At 43.1% G+C, this 16475-nt stretch overlaps 1 protein-coding gene and 1 long non-coding RNA gene across 3 annotated transcripts in view; one reads left to right on the top strand and one right to left on the bottom strand.

Annotated features, from left to right (window-relative positions):
- Positions 1 to 6196: 6196 nt before the first annotated feature.
- On the bottom strand, positions 6197 to 11153 carry CDKN2AIPNL (CDKN2A interacting protein N-terminal like). 2 transcript variants are annotated; one of them, XM_036314877.1, is made up of 3 exons: positions 10865 to 11153; positions 9526 to 9608; positions 6197 to 6543 (listed from the first exon to the last, which is right to left on the bottom strand). In XM_036314877.1, exons 1-3 carry the CDS (start codon positions 11101 to 11103, stop codon positions 6392 to 6394), a joined length of 474 nt encoding a protein of 157 aa, XP_036170770.1. In that variant the 5' UTR covers positions 11104 to 11153; the 3' UTR covers positions 6197 to 6391. The 2 variants fall into 2 exon arrangements, with proteins under 2 accessions (XP_036170770.1, XP_036170771.1); XM_036314878.1 differs by having other exon boundaries at positions 6487 to 6543; positions 9509 to 9608; positions 10865 to 11149.
- Positions 11131 to 16475, top strand: part of LOC118658982 — a 75128-nt gene continuing 69783 nt past the window's right edge. The window contains exon 1 of the long non-coding RNA XR_004968415.1: positions 11131 to 12107. This is a non-coding gene — a long non-coding RNA (uncharacterized LOC118658982). The remainder of the gene's footprint in view (positions 12108 to 16475) is intronic.

Genomic DNA, 16475 nt, shown 5'->3' with positions numbered 1-16475 from the left:
TAGAGCTGGGATTTGAACTTAAATATTCTATCCCAATTTATGAAAATACTTTTGTTGATTTAGAGTTATGTACAGACTGGTATCTGTCCAATGAAAAGGTTTTCCTGACCACCATTTTCCAACACTTTTTCTAGTATAAAGTCTTGATCAAGGGACATTTTCAGGTCTCTGCTATAAAGGACTATGATTTATCAATAGACCAAAAATTTTTCTCTTCCTAAAAATATCCTTGAGTCTGCACATCCCACCCCCAAAAACATAAGTTCCATTACTATGATTAACTTCTAGAACTGATCTAAAAATTATTAATATAGGTGGAGGTAATAGGGGGAAAAGCTATTTAAAGTACCTTATTTAGTAACATCTTTTGTGCTCAATGAATAAGGCACCTAAGTTTATTCATTTAGTACTCTTTTTAAGAAAGAACTCAGGCTTACAGCACAATTTAGTTACATCTAAGGTATTTTGATCTCTTAATTCTTACATGTTTCAAGAGCAGAGACCAAGTTTTTAGGTCTTGGTGGTGTTTATTACAATTCCTTTATATTGCATTCAGCAATGCAAAGTCCCAAAGAAATCTGTTGGAATTATGTATGTTAATAGAAAAGTCAATGGTTGGAAAGCTATTAAAGGTAAATGAAATTGTGCATAGGACCTGGGTCCTTGTGCCCTCTTTAGTTCCCATGTAGTTAGGGAAAACAGCTGCTGTCAGATAAGGGGAAAGATTACTTACCAGTTATTCCAGTATATATCATAGAACAAAGATATGTTGAAAGAATTGACAGTTTTCCTCTATCCTTTCAAAAAATACAGAAATACGTGCCATTCTGTCAGTAATTTCTCTACACTATCACTACGGTTTTTTTTTTTTCTTTTTTTAACCTTTTATTATAGAAAATATCTAACAGGAACAAAAGAAGATAGAAAATAATTGACTTTCCATAGGTTCATCATCCAGGTTCACATTTTTTTTCTTTTCGTTTTCTTTTTTTCTACCTGACTTCTCTTTTTCTTTCCATCACCATGTATCCCCTCTATGGCCTCTTCCTTCTTCACCCAACCCCTCACACCTCCAAAATCACCATACTGTTGTCCATGTCTGTGGGTTCTCTCTAGTTTTTTTTCTTTTTTTACTTCATCTCTACACCACACCCCAACACCACCAACAGACAAGGAGCAAATGATTTCACTCATATGTGGCATTTAATGAACAAACTGAACTACCAAGCAAAATAGAAACTTCTAGAAATCAATCTATTCCTTTCTTAAAATTCTCTCAGAGATCCTTCAATCTCAACATTTCAAACCAGATTCCCTAATTAACATTTCTAGCCTTGACCCCTTTATTGAGGTCATCTGTATTTTTCCTTTTCCCTTCTTGCTCCTCATAAACAATATCCTCAACCATACACTCATAAACCATGAGTGATATGGATCACTTCATTTCCTCTTAGTTCTTACATATGTTGGTAATTTTCTCCAGCTAGTTAAGAAGGTGTATGACCCTTACTTTGCATTCTTTCTCTGACATACTGCTTGCCTCCATTTTATTTAGTTTCTTTTTTGGCGATTCCTCATTTTCTTTCCTTTGGGGGTTTCCCTAAATGGGGTTTGTCCTCCCATTTTTGCTGTCTCTTTCTGGCCTTGGGGTCCAGGGGTTGAAGGCCCTAGCAGTGCAATGATCTGGGACTCACTAGACTGGAGGCTGGGTCTACCTTCAGTTTCACACCTTTATTGTCTGCTCTGAGCTGTACTCCTTTCTCCCCTGACTCTGGTCCTTCAGTTGTCCACTTCAGATTCTCACGGTGGGCGGGGGCATGTGCACAGTTCATCTGGTATGCAACTCCCTGTGAGGGCCCAGAGCCCTCTGGCATGCAATTCACTGTGTGACTCCAGCACCCAAGGCAGGATGATGCCCTAGAAACCCCTGGCAGCACACATGCAGCATGGTCTTGTGACCTGTGGCTGGGCACACCAGGTTGAACCACCAGCTCTGACCTGGGCTGGGGGTAGAACACAGGCCAGGTGACAGCTCCACAGTTTGAATGGAAAAGGCATGCCCTTATGCAGCCCTGAGGATGGAGCCTGGTCTGATGGGGTGATTGTGGGTGCTCATTTTTTTCTTGCATGTAAATGTAAGTTGAGACATTTCATATATTCCCAGCTTGGCCTCAAAGGTAAACGGCAGGAATGAAGTAGTGAGAGTTCACTAAGTGCCAGGTGCTTTCACTGACATTAGTTTTTCCACCGAATCCTCCAATAAAGATTAAAGGATCATCCCCACTTTGCCGATCCCTATCCTGAGGTGAAATAACTTTGGGAAGCATCTCCTAATTCACATCTACTAGGTTCAGTTAAATATTCTTTAAAAAAAAAAAAAAAAACATGTCAAAGGAAAAGGAAAATGCAGCCCTGTAGAATGAGATTTTGGTGCTAGCATTCACATCAAAACATGGTCTTTAGGCCCACACAGTTCAAGGTTGACCTTAACTACTACCTTCACTAAACCAGGGGAGTACCAAGACTTGCCTTAGGCCCTAACAGCATCTTCCTCTCAAGCAATAGGTTGGAGGGCCATAGTCAAGGATATTTTGGGTTCATTAGCCTACTTTTCCTAGGCAGAGAGAGAAAGATGGGACTTGGGTCACAACTACCAGGGTGATATTTTAAGGAGGCACCCTTTTCTGACAGCACTGTTGGAAAGAAGCTCTGGTTCACATGATCTAGAATAGATAAGAATTCATCAAATGGGAGCTTAATAGTCTCAATTTTTACGATTTGATTTCTAAGGGCATCTGTTCAGATGGTTACCCCAACTCTCAGCTGGTCCTCTTACCCAAAGGCAAGGCTTCAAGCCAACCTCCATGTCACAGGAACATATGCAAAGGACTCTGCCCCTACAGCTGGCATTGTGAGAAAGCCCAAACCAAAAAAGGGCAGCCAATACTGCCACTCCTAGCCCTGGGAGTCATGACTTTGAAGGGACAAACTTTTTTTGCTTTTCACTAAAAAATAAACAGGCATTACTATTTGCTCTCTATTTTAATGAAAAGTGAGCCATGTGAAATTCTGTTTCTCCACCAAAGAATTTGTGTATTTGTGTGTGTGTCCATAACAAGCAGAGAATTTTATTTTTTCTTAATATATTTTTATTGACTTCAGAGAGGAAAAGAGAGAGAAACATCAATGATGAGAGTGAATCATTGATTGGCTGCCTCCTGCACAACTCCCACTGGGGATCGAGCCTGCAACCCAGGCATGTGCCCTGACTGGGAATCAAACCCAGGACCCTTCAGTTCACAGGTAGACACTCTGTTCACTATGCCAAACCAACTAGGGCACAGAGAACTTATTTAGTGTGTACTCTATTTGTTGAATGAAACAATATACATTATGACCAAAATTCTGTTTTAAGTTCTAAAACTTGTGCCTCTTAAGATTTGTGTTTAGCCCTAGCTGGTTTGGCTCAGTGGATAGAGTGTCAGCCTGTGGACTGAAGGATCCCAGGTTCAACTCCAGTCAAGGGCACATGCCCCGGTTGCGAGCTCAGTGCCCAGTGGGGAGCGTGCAGGAGGCAGCGGATCAATAATTCTCATTATTGATGTTTCTATCTATCTCTCCCTCTCCCTTTCGAAACTCAATAAAAGTATATTTTTTAAAAAAGATTTGTGTTTACTTTTATTCTACAGAACCAAAAGGTGTCCCTAAACTCATCAAGAATGATTAGATAACAGAACTCTGACCTAGAAGTTAGCAATCTCCTTCCAGACATAAGAGTACCCAGCAGAGAATTTAGAGCTGGACAGAGGGTAAACACTTAAGTTATCTGACATACGGGGTAATATAAACCTCATTTCAGATGCAACACTATTTTCATGGCCATTTACTACTACAGATAGCAAAGCTTCAGGAGTGGTGATAGTGTCATTCCTCCCAATGCCTGTGGAATAGGTAAGCACAGATCCAAGTGGATCCTGGAAAAGTTCAGAGGGAATCTTTCCCCTGCAAAGGAAGAGGATTGATCAGGTGGGCCACAGACTCTTAAGAATGTTTCAAAAAGCAGTTTTCTGGATAACATGAAAGGGTATCACTTAACTGAGCACCCTAAACTGTTCTTGTGCTTTTCACAAGTATTGAGATTTATGTCTTTAACAGAAAAGATCCTCTTTTAGTCATTATTTGAAGGTAATACTACACTATGTCTCTTCCTAAGATATCACTTGATCCTCACCCCATCTTGGGGAAGACTATATATATGAAGAGGCCAATATCTTGTAGCTTATATCTGGTGCGAGCTCCTGTTTGAAAGCTAAGAGTGGACCATTTTACCTACACGACAGGAGTGCTGCCCTGCAAAAAATTGGATTTCAATGCCAGAAAAATATAAAATTATAAAATATTATTTAATTTTATAGGTAAGATAGTCATATCAGTCAAAGATGAGAAGAAAAAGGAGCTGCTTAAACTGAGGAAATAATGAAAAAATGCATCAGAAAATGGTATTAGAAAATTTGATTTTGGTTAGCGAAGTCTTCAAAAATAAACTGATGGGGATGGGGGTGGAGAAGTTTATCCATCAGTATACAATTTAAGCTTGCTGTATGCAATAGATATATTCCTGATGGGATATTATTAATTTAATGGGACATTATATCTTCTAGAGAAAAAAGGATGCATCATGAGAAACCCATGGAAAAATGCATTTTAAAAGTGAATAATCAGCCCCGGCCGGTGTGGCTCAGTTGGCTGAGTGTCATCCTGTGCACAGTGAAGTCATGAGGTTTGATTACCAGTCAGGGCACAAGCCCAGGTAGTGGACTCGAGCCCCAGTAGGGGATGTGCAGGAGGCAGCCAATTTTTATTTCTCCCCTCTCCAAAATGAACAAAAACATTTTTAAAAAGCAATAACCACACTCTGACTTTCCACTTTATAATTTGGCCTTTTAAGCCTCACAAATTCCTACAAATAATTAGAATGAAAGAGACTAGGCTACGTTTGAAAAAATGAAGAGGTTAAGGCTCATGAAGCATGTGCTTGGCCCTCCATCTGAATCCCTGCCACAGCTCTGGTAGTAGTTATTTCTATGATCTCCATTGTTAGATAAGGCTGGAGGGAAGAAGTGGCTTGTCCAGAGTTATAGGTCAGAGATCTTGTTTCTCCCAACTTGGTCCACTCCAGTGGTCACTAGAGATGAGCTAAAAGTTGCACAAAGATGAAGCCCATCCAAGGTGTGCAGCCTGGCCTTAAGCCATGGCAAGAGTCATCCCATTTCTCTGCCACCAGACACCATGCTCCCACAGTCAGCTCTCCTCGTTAGCACTTCTGGTTGTTCAGGTACCTGGGTTTTTCAGTAAGTTAAACTAAAGCAGGATCCACTGTCTTATTTACTACTATCCTCAGGACCAAGCACCCTGATGCGAGAATCCTACTGTGACTGGCTATTATACTGCTGTCTCCTAAATGATGTCCCTCTCTCAGTACTTATGCTTGGAATAAATACTTAATGGTGGATACTAAGTAGGAAAGAGGAACAGGAGAGGGATAAAGAATAGATACATTAACTAAAAGGGGGAAATTAATACCAAAATTTCAGAGCAGAGCAGAACTGCAATAAAGAATTTCTTTGTGCTTGGCAATTCCTCAAGTCTAGTAGAAGACAAGAGCGTAAGGCTCCCTCCGGGGGGCGGGGAAATGAGGCCTTTACTCAGCAGCTGGGAGACCTTCTAGAGCAGGGGTCCTCAAACTACGGCCCGCGGGCCACATGCAAATACAAATATTGTATTTGTTCCCGTTTTGTTTTTTTACTTCAAAATAACGTATGTGCAGTGTGCATAGGAATTTGTTCATAGTTTTTTTTTAAACTATAGTCCGGTCCTCCAACGGTCTGAGGGACAGTGAACTGGCCCCCTGTTTAAAAAGTTTGAGGACCCCTGTTCTAGAGAATCTACAGATGAACTGGCTGCCTAGATCAAACTAAGGAATCTTTTGTCAGTTTTAAAATAAGATCAGATGCTCTTTTGCAGGTTGCCTCTTCCCATGAGCTGATGGGTACTTGCAGCCTATGGTTTGATTCTCTCATCTCTTTAAAAATGAGTGTGTGTGACTGTGGAGTATATGGATGGTGTAAACTTCAGATAGCAATAGGAAATAAAGGGTCTGGTTTGTGAGGGGGAAAAAAGGACCATAAGACCAGAATCACACTTAAAGGTACATTGTTGAGAAATCCAAAGTATAAAATCCATTACCTGCCATTATTACATCAACATAAAAAAAATATGCATTTTAACCAAAAGTTTGATATTCAGAAACAAAATTAAAAGGCATGATTTATAAATACATAAATATCCATGCATACTTTTACAATGATAGCTACTGGAAGAATGAGACCTTTTAAAATGCCACTTTCATTTCAACTGCCTCTTCCCTACATGTTGGTAATACCAGGAGTTGTAAGAGAGCTTCTGTGGTCAAAGTCACATTCTTCCTTTCTAGCCTGTAGCTGATAATGAAAATGTGATGGATCTTCTGTCTTAGCTTTGATGCTGGGGGGAAAAAGGAAAAGATTATGTAGTCATGTAGCCCAGTGAATCAGATTCATAAAATACAGCAGCGATGCAATATTTATGTACTACCCAGATAGTAAGGAGACTCAAATTATTAATATTTTACTACACACAAAAAATTCAGAACTCTGACCATACCATCCATTTGGAAGCCAGAACCTAATTTTTTTTTTTTTGTCATTTGTGATCTGTAAAAGTTCACAATTTAATGTGATAATGGAAATGCTTAAAATATAACTTTTTTTCCTAGCATGCTTTGCAATGAAAGGTTCTAAAAGCAGAATCACACAGTTATTGTTCTAAATTAAAATCAGCTAAATCCAGGTAGTAATTCACAACATTCCACATTAAGTGAGGATATTTAGGAGATGTGAAGGTTATGTACTTCTGGATTTCACACTATTAGAAACTGTCTTGAAATAGTGGCGAAATGAAGCAGACATATTATTTCTGGGTACTCTCTAGCACCTTTGGTAAATTTAAACATGGCTTAAGACAACTTTTAAGGAAGGTGTGAAGAAATCATTTTGGCTGTCACCTTGTATTTGAATGGATTTCCTTAACATTTAGCAGTGTGAATGAATCAATCTGAGAGTCTTTTTAGTAATCAGAGTTTTCAAGGTATGACCTATATCCTAGCTAAGCCTATTGCGTCAGTCTTTTTGAGTAATTTAAAAGCAGCAAAATTCCTCACCAAAAACAAAAAGTGTAAGAAGTCTTTCTCCTTTTAGGAGAATGCAGTACCACCTAAAGAAACCATCTTCAAAGGGAAGGAGGTTATTCTCTAAATTGTCTCTCAGATTTCTGATAAGACCAAGACTACAACAGCACAACAGTTGCCACTGGCTTTGGTTGCTGCAAGTCTGGTGTTTGACACAAAGTGTTGATACGTGATCCACTCATCCTGGGCACCAGGCAACAGAATGGCCTATGGGGTCAGACAGAGCTTTTCTGGCTTCTTTTAGCAGATAAAGGGGAAAAGGTAGCTCCACTGAGCATTTATCTTGGGGATGCAAGACAAAACTGATTTAACTAATCTGCTTTTTTTTTTTTTTTTTAATACAAATACTCACCACCTTAGAATCCTATCTCCTTCCACCAAGTGGCTACTCCATTACCCTACAGCTTGCCAAGACTGTACAGAATGCACACAAAAAGAACCTCTTGAAACGCAGATACACTCATTTTTCTAACTTCTTCACTTTCCATTCTGCCATTTTCCCTCATGGATAAAAATGTTTTCAGGGGAAATGGACAATAATTACAATGAAAAATTCTTTCTTTTAGTCAATAATGACAGCTTCCTAGTCAATCACTCCTCTTTCTCCTTAAGACAATACATTGGAAATATTAATTCTGACAGTCATAATAATGACACCCTTTCTGAGTAAGCTGCTGCTCATTTGTTAATTATTGCTTGTTAATGGATAAAGCTGGTCAACCACAAAAGCTGCCAGTAGGTGCCTGGGGATGATTGTTAGATAAATGTTGTTCACTCCATATATTTGTGTTCGAACCTCCCTCTTTCAAAAGAAAAACCATACACTGCAACTGTTGGACAAGTACCATCAGTAGCCCAGACACTCTAACCACTGAGCCAACCGGCCAGGACCATAAGTGTTTTTAAAGTCTTACTTTAAAGAGCTCATGTCCCTAAGTCATCTTCACTAAGTCCTAAGATATCAACAATGCCAGGCGATACATTTCCACCTGCTAGCTAGCCATAAGACTCAACTAAACTCTAATTTTAGAGGTAGGGGTCAATTGTGGGCAGAACTACATGTTTTCAGGTGCATGGCTCAACATCAAGGTTTTCTTTTGTTCTGGGCTGGCAATGTTGCTTAAGGTTTGCCAGTATCTACTACATGCAAACACCTCAGGGAAGAGACCAAAGTCTCTGAAGGCTCTTTCCAGTGGGCTCTCAAGGTGGCCTTCAATGGAGAGGGGACAGCCTTCAGCACAAAGTCTGTCATGCACACATGCCCGGGTTGTAGGCTCAATCCCCAGTAGGAAGTGTGCAGGAGGAGGCAGCCAATTGATGATTCTCATCACTGATGTTTCTCTCTCTCCCCCTACCTTCTCTTTGAAATCAATAAAAATTTTAAAAAAAATTTAGAAAAAGAAAAATAAGTATTGAAGGAAATTGAAACACATGTAATCCAAAAGTGCTACAGAACTATAGGCTCCCTGCAGGCTTCTTCCAGGTAGCCAGATGCTAAGGATTAGTTTGACTGCAAAGCTGGTTTCTAGGATGCCAGGTTCGTGCCTGAGAACTATTATCTGGAGCAGTGGTTCTCAACCTTCCTAATGCCGCGACCCTTTAATACAGTTCCTCAGGATGTGGTGACCCCCAACCATAAAATTATTTTCGTTGCTACTTCATAACTGTAATTTTGCTACTGTTATGAATCGCAATGTAAATATCTGATATGCTATATGTGTTTTCCGATGGTCGCGACCCACAGGTTGAGAACCGCTGGAGGCTCACAGTGTGCGATGACAGCATAAAAAAATGGACATCCCAGGACAGGGCTCCCTACATTTTTGATGCTCAAGACCCCTTTACAATATATAACAGTTTAGAGAGACCTTCCCCCCAACACACACATACACTTCACTCTGGCCTATGGGTAATGTTAGGGATGTGCGTGTCAATTACAAAGCCTCCTTAGGTTTTGCAACCCAATTATCATGAAGTGGTCTGATCTCTAATAGCCTGGCATGACAAAATACAGCTACATACAAGAGAGGAAAGTATACTACAAAAGAAAATTGATGTGAAAGATCTCAGGGAGGGCAGAATACCTTTTAGGAGCAAAAGAGCAAGGAGAGGATCTGCCACAAGCAGGAAGTAAAGGTTCACCCTATTCAGAAAACAGTATATATTCTAATGCATCACTATCAACTCTATACCATTTCAAATGCACTTGGAAAGCCTGTTTACCTTTTTCATTAACTCACTTCTGGTAGTAAATTGTGGCAGGTCTTCCACTTCAATCCCATCAGCCATTTCCATCACCTTGTCTAAAAGGTCTTTGTTGTAACTGCACAATAAAAAGTAGTAAGGTTAAAAACCTTGGGAAAAAATTGCTTGTCAGTATGGGGCTAACAAGAAACTGCAGGTAAAGGGACTGTAAACTCAATTCTCAGAGGACTGATTTGATACTACAGGGGAAATCAATACATGTTCAGCAGCAGGTTAGTTAACAGTTCTTCCTGTTGGGAATACAGAAGTGGCTCTAGGAATGCCAAGAGAGCAGGTATTTCAAAACAAATTTACAAAACAAGCAAAACATTCACAAAAATAGAGGCACTGTACATCTGGCAGTACATATTCATGCATATGGTATGACAGCCAAAAACTTTGTAGTTTTTGAACACATGGAATGTTGGTCTAATGAAAATAAAATTATTTGTTCATTTATCCAACTTTCTGACATTTGCCGAATCTTGGATCCTGTTAACCAGGATTTCCCAGGGGCGCCTAGAAGGCAGAGAAAAGAGATGGATGTGACTGGCAAGATTTGCTTCCCCAAATCTTGTTCTAATAACCCCCAACATCTGAAAGCATAATCAAGTGAATTAGGGGTAGGTGACAAGAGTCAGACAACCAGGAGTAAGCTGAGTCATTTTATCGTTAACATAATTTCAGGAAACGCTAAAATAAAAGGAGATGGGAGCCTCAAGATCTGTCACCTTCTTCATGGCTGGGGAGGGGGGAGATGCAAGACATCTGTTACTTCCCTGAGAGGAAAGGCAATGAGGCAAAAGCTGGCTCTGGCTCAGGGTCCAGCAGGCTGGGGAGTGGGGAGATGAAGGCGAGGGCCACAGATTACATCCTGCCAGAAGCTGCAAGGCCCTACGTATGTCACTTCCCCTCTCTCAGCTTCTTCATATGTAAATTGGGGACCTCAGTTTTCGTGTCTGCATTTGCCATGTGGGTGAACGGAGCTAATGGACTTGAAATGCACTCTGCAGAGGTGACGGCTGGAGCTAACACTAGCAATACAAATAACAACGGCAATTTCAGAGGCCAGCATGTACTGAGCTCTTGCTAGATGGCAGCCTGTGTGCTAGGTGCTTTTCACCCTTCAATACTGTAATCTTCACAACGCATTTTCCAAACGAAGACACCGAGGCTCAGAGAGGCCACACACATCTTCCCAAGGGGCAGGCCAAGGGTGGGAATCGGACGCAGGCCTGGCCAGTGCGGCTGGAGGCCGGGGGCGGGGTCCGCCTGGGCCAGAGCGGCGGGTCGGAAGGCGGGGGGCAGGGTCATCCAGCCGGCAGGGGACCGCACCTGCAACCCAGGAAGAGGTGGTTGGCCCAGACCATGGAGAGGGACAGCAGCTGGTCCAGGCGGCCGCCGCCGTCCGGCGGGTCGCGGTAGTCGGGCAGGTGGCGCAGGATGAACTCCATGCGGGCCTTCCATTGCTTCTCGCTCTCCGAGTAGGAGCGGAACTGCTCGGCGAAGTCGGTCGCCTGCCGCACCCCAGAAACCAGCTCCTCCACCGCCGCGGCGGCATCCCCACCCACCATGGCGCCCTCCGCCGCCGAGGGCCAGGCCCGCCCCCCGCCTTCCCGCGCCGCCTTCCCGACACGCACCGCGCCGCTCCCCGGCGGCTAGAGGGGCCCGGGCGGCGCGCGACTGCGCCGGAGGACCGGCCTGGAGCGCCCTCGCCGGGCGCGGCGGCCTCACCGGCCGGGCCGCTCCGATCTCCGCAGCCCTGGGCTCCGGGGCGCAGGGGCGGTTCTCGGCGGACCCCTGGGGGAACCCGTAGGGAAACCGAGGCCCCCAAGCGCAGAGACCAGGCGCCCCTTTCTCTCCCTCGGCAGCTGGAGGCACAGCTGTGCTGTGTCCTTGCCCTGAGGGCTCCCCGGGCGCCCTGCTCGCGGACGAATTTCCTCAGTTCGGGGGACTTTTACGAGCAGCTGCTCCGGTTCGGTCTGTGATTCCCAGAGGTCGCCACGCCGCACCCAGGTTGTGGGGGACCCGCCTTCCTTGAGCGAGTCATTCATCCAGTTACGGACCCGCCAGGCCCTCTGCAATGAGAGCAAACCCAGAGGCCTGCTTTCATGAACTTGATCATCTGCGGAGGGAGCCATTGGTGAAACACCTAACCGTTCAAGTGAAAATGTCCAGCGTTGACAGATTTTAATAAGGAAGAGGTCCAGAGTGCTAGGCGCCTAAACAAGCAAGGAACCTGCTCCAGACCTGGGGGGCCAAGGATATGATGCTGATGCTGGGAGCTGAGCAGGCGTTAACCACACACAGGGGAGAAGGCCATGGCAAGAGAGAGCCTGGCCTGGCGAGAGAACAGCAAGAGCTGTGTGCCAAGGCCCGAGAGTGGAGGACAGTGGAGGACAGTGGAGGAGGTGAGGCCACGGACATCCGCAAGGACCGCAGGCCGCGGGAGAGACTGTGGGCCAGATCCTAAGAGGAATGGGGAGCCACTGAAGGATTTTAACCCAAACAGGGACACCTGTGTTTCCAAAAGATGTTGGAAGGAGCCAGAATGTATGTGTCCAGAGGAGATGAGCAGGTGAGCTGGCATGACTCTGCTGTCTGCTCCAGGACCACATAGCAGACCTCCTGAGAGACAGAAGAGCTTCGCTGCTCCTGGTGAATTTCCCACCCCTGAAAGCATTCCAGCACAGTAACAGGGAAAGCACTTGAGCCAGCATCAGCCTTGAGAGATTATTGACCTAATAGGCTTCCCCATCATCCCCTATAAGATGTGGCATAGGGTACAGAGCCGGCCCTAGAATCCAGGATTAAGGGCTCCAGTGAAGGTCCTGTGTTGTGCGTGGGGCCCAGGGGAAGAGCCAACCATATGCTGTCTGCTGCTTCTGATGAGAAATCAGCTGCATTCCCCCTCTCCCCCCCAAGGCAGAAACCACATACAGAATGGAAATACCAGGCAGTCTTATGAGTATACTGTTCCTGCAGACCCGACACCAGCTGCAGGGACATCTCATTTACGGTTAACAATATGGAGGCATGCTGCTCTCACCCTGTGAACAAGGAGAGGGTGGACAGGGCTGTGAAGCCAAAGACAGACTCAGCTTCTCCACAGCAATCAGGAATAGATGCCCGGAGCTGGGCCTGTCTAACTGAATGCAGATCACATCTCCTGAGGGGCTTGTTAAAACAGCGCATTCCCAGGCCCATCACCAGGTACTCAGTCAAGGCCCTGGGTAATTAATTCCAACTGTGAGTGACCAAACTTAACACTAATAAGGGCTTGCTGAACAAAATTCTTTGTCACCTGATTGTAAGGTGGAAAGGCTGACCCACAAATAGGAACCTGGGCTCTGTGACCAGCAGCTGCAGCTACACAGCTGTGTCAGCCACAGGTGTGAAAAAGCTAAGGGGTCATCCAGCAACTAGCTTATTTAGCATCATCTTTGATAATGATGGGATATATGCATACATATGTACCTATATACAAACATACTCAGACATGTATGTAGGTTATAAGAACCCAAAAGTGCACAAATGGGTATCCTTTTGAAAAATATATATATATTATTGATTTCAGAGAGTAAGGGAGAGGGAGAGAGAGATAGAAACACCAATGATGAGAATCAGATTGGCTGCCTCCTGCATGCCCCCTACAGGGCACATGCCCTTGACCGGAATCCAACTGAGGTCCCTTCAATCCTCAGGCTACAGCTCTACTCACTGAGCCAAACTGGCTAGGACGGTATTCTTTGTTTTTAATAATATGAAATTGTTGACCTTATGCTTTCAAAATGTAAAGCAGAAAAAATTTTTTAAATGTAAAGTAGTTTAAAAATGCTAGTATTACTTATATAGAGCCCTGAGGCAAGTCCAGTTACTAACCAGTTTTTGTCTCTAACTTGTTTCTATGATTCAGATTTTCTTAGAGGACTTACTTCCATGGACAAAAATCAGTTTTTCTACCTTATCTTTTTTTAAACATTTTTATTGAGGTCCAGTTCATAAACCATAAAATCCACTCATTTATAGTTTTTTTTAATTCAATTAGTGTATTCACAGATTTATTCAGCCATCAACACAAATTAAATAAAGAACATTTTCATCACCCCCCAAAAGAAGTGCCATATTCATTAGCAATTGCTCTCTTTCATAACAACTAATCTACTTATCTCTGGATTTCCTATTGTGCACATTTAACATAAGTGGAATCATACACTATGTGGTCTTTTATAATAAACTCTTTCACTTATATAATGTTTTCAAGGTTTACCCATGTTGTGACATGTCAATACTTCATTCCTTTTTTTAAAAAAATTGATTAGAGATAGAGAGGAGAGGTGAGAGAGAAAGAGAGAGAGAGAGAGAGAGAGAGAGAGAGAGAGAGAGAGACCCATTTGTTATTCTACTTATTATGCATTCATTGGTTGATTTTTGTATATGTCCTGACTAGGAATCAAACCATGACCTCCTGGTTCATAGGTTGACACTCATCCATTGAGCCACCACGGCTGGGCTCTCTTGCCCTTTTATAAATTTATTTATTTTTAAATATAATTTTTTATTGATTTCAGAGAGTAAGGGAGAGAGATAGAAACATCAATGATTAGAGAGAATCATTGACTGGCTGCCTCCTTCACGCCCCCTTCTGAGAGGGCTCAAGTCTGCAACCAGGCATGTGCCCTTGGTCAGAATCAAACCTGGGACCCTTTAGTCCGAAGGCTGACACTCTATCCACTCAGCCAAACCGGCTAGGGCTCTCTTGCCCCCCACCCCTCCCTTTTTAAAAAATTGTTTTTATTGATTTTAGAGAGAGAGGAAGGGAGAGAGAGAAAGAGAGAGAAATATTGATAAGAGATACATCGATTAGCTGCCTTCTGCACGCTCCCCACCAGGGATCAAGCCTGCAGCCTGGGCGTGTACCCTGACACTGAATCAAACGAGCAACCTCTTGGTTCAGGGGGCAATGCTTAACCAACTAAGCCACACTGGCCAGGGCAGATCCCTTGCCCATTTTTTAAAAAAATAGACTTTATTTTTAGAGCAATTTTATGCAGCAAAATTGAGTGCAAAATATTGAGAGTTTCCATATGTTCTCCCCTACACACACATAGCCACCCCCACTAGCAACTTCTCCCACCAGAGTGGTATATTTTGTTACACTGAAACATCATTATCATCCAAAGTCCATAGTTTACATTAGGTTTCACTCTTGGTGTTGTACATTCTATGAGTTTTGACAAATGTATAAGGACATGTATTCACCATTAGAGTAACATACAGAATAGTCTTCCTGCCCTGACAATCCTAAGTGTCATTTGAAGAGCAAAAGTTTTTATTTTGATGAAATTCAGTTTTTGTTTTCTTTTATGAGTTATGCTTTTTGGTCCTATCTAAGAAATCTTTGTCTAACCCAATGACATAAAGATTTCCTGTCTTCTTCTGGAACTTTTATAGTTTTAGGTTTTTCATTTAGGTCTATGATTCATTTCAAGAAAATTTTTGTATATGATGCAAGGTAGGGGTTGTCAAGAGCAATAAAGGATATAAAATTTTACCCTACTTGCAAGTTAACAAGTTGCCCTGCCACAATTTCAACGGATGCTGACAAAAGACATAGGACTCCTGAGACAGAAACAAAGAACTTTGTTACAGCACAGTAAGCTGTGTGAGCTTCATGTTTGCATTGCTTCCCCATGTCCCCCAAGTCTCACAGGGGCTATGCCAAAAGACCCAGGTGGATGAAATACAAACAGGTACACAGAGAGGGTTTGTATCACAGCTCAGCAACTCCAAGCTTAGGGAACATCAATTCTATATAATAAAGAGCTAATATGCAAATGGGCATCACGCCCTCATGCCCTCACACCCTCTCACCCTTGCACCAGGGCCGGGGGACCTGAGACTGGACCAGGGGACCTGAGGCTGTGTTCCACTGAACTGCCCCCCACCCCCGCCCTGTGGGGCTTGACAGGGGTGGGGCCAGCCAGGTCTGGGTCTCGCGTGATTTCAAGATGCACGTGGGTAGGCGGGGACTTGACTCTGGGTCCTGTGGCATGCCCCAGACTCTGACAAGAGGAAGATTTTCATATACATTTTACTAATTTTCTTTCATCTCTGTGCTTCTATTATAGAGAAAGGGCAAATAGCAATATTAAAATATCTCCTCTAATTAACCCCCTTTTAATGTGCACGAATTTTGTACACCAGGCCACTAGTCTTTTATAAAGGACTGCAGGCAAACTTGTGCAACCTTTGCCCAAGAAAAATACATTATTTTTTTTATCTGAACAGTAAAAACAAAAAATTGCCCTTTGCTCTGAAGGTAGACACTATCTCCAGTCTGTTTCATGGAAAACATCCTTGAAAAGAAAGTCTGGAACAAAAGGAGTTAATGTCTAACTCTTAAGATGTGAAGATGCATGAGAGACCCATGGAGAATTGTCTCCCAACATAGGTTGAGATTCTTTTTTACCTTTTTTAAAAAATATTTATTGATTTCAGAGAGGAAGGGAGAGGGTGAGAGAGATAGAAACATAAATGATGAGAGAATCATTGATCGGCTGCCTCCTGCATGCCCCACATTTGGGATCAAGCCCACAACCCAGCATGTGCCCTGACCGGGAATCAAATCGTGACCTGAGCCACACCTGGTGGGCTTTTTAAAAAACATATATATATTTTATTGATTTTTTACAGAGAGGAAGGGAGAGGGATAGAGAGTTAGAAACATCAACGAGAGAGAAACATTGATCAGCTGCCTCCTGCACACTCCCCACTGGGTATGTGTCCGCAACCAAGGTACATGCCCTTGACCGGAATCGAACCTGGGACCCTTGAGTCCACAGGCAAACACTCTATCCACTGAGCCAAACCAGTTAGGGCCCAGGTGGGCTTTTTTTACCTTTTTCTTTCCCTTCCCTTCCCTTCCCTTCCCTTCCCTTCCCTT

Source organism: Myotis myotis, unplaced genomic scaffold, assembly GCF_014108235.1.
Source record: "Myotis myotis isolate mMyoMyo1 unplaced genomic scaffold, mMyoMyo1.p scaffold_m19_p_6, whole genome shotgun sequence".
Taxonomy (NCBI): Eukaryota; Metazoa; Chordata; class Mammalia; order Chiroptera; family Vespertilionidae; genus Myotis; species Myotis myotis.
Note: the sequence above shows the minus strand (reverse complement) of the source record. Positions and strands in the feature narration are given on the sequence as shown.

Bases quoted from the DNA above. Each gene is read 5' to 3' on its own strand.
- CDKN2AIPNL (XM_036314877.1), bottom strand. From the start codon at position 11,103: ATGGTGGGTGGGGATGCCGCCGCGGCGGTGGAGGAGCTGGTTTCTGGG. The intron at 9,609-10,864 runs GTGCGGTCCCCT...TTTATTGTGCAG, and splicing joins CACCTCTTCCTGGGTTGCAG to TTACAACAAAGACCTTTTAG. The intron at 6,544-9,525 runs GTGAGTTAATGA...TTTTCCCCCCAG, and splicing joins GCCACAATTTACTACCAGAA to CATCAAAGCTAAGACAGAAG.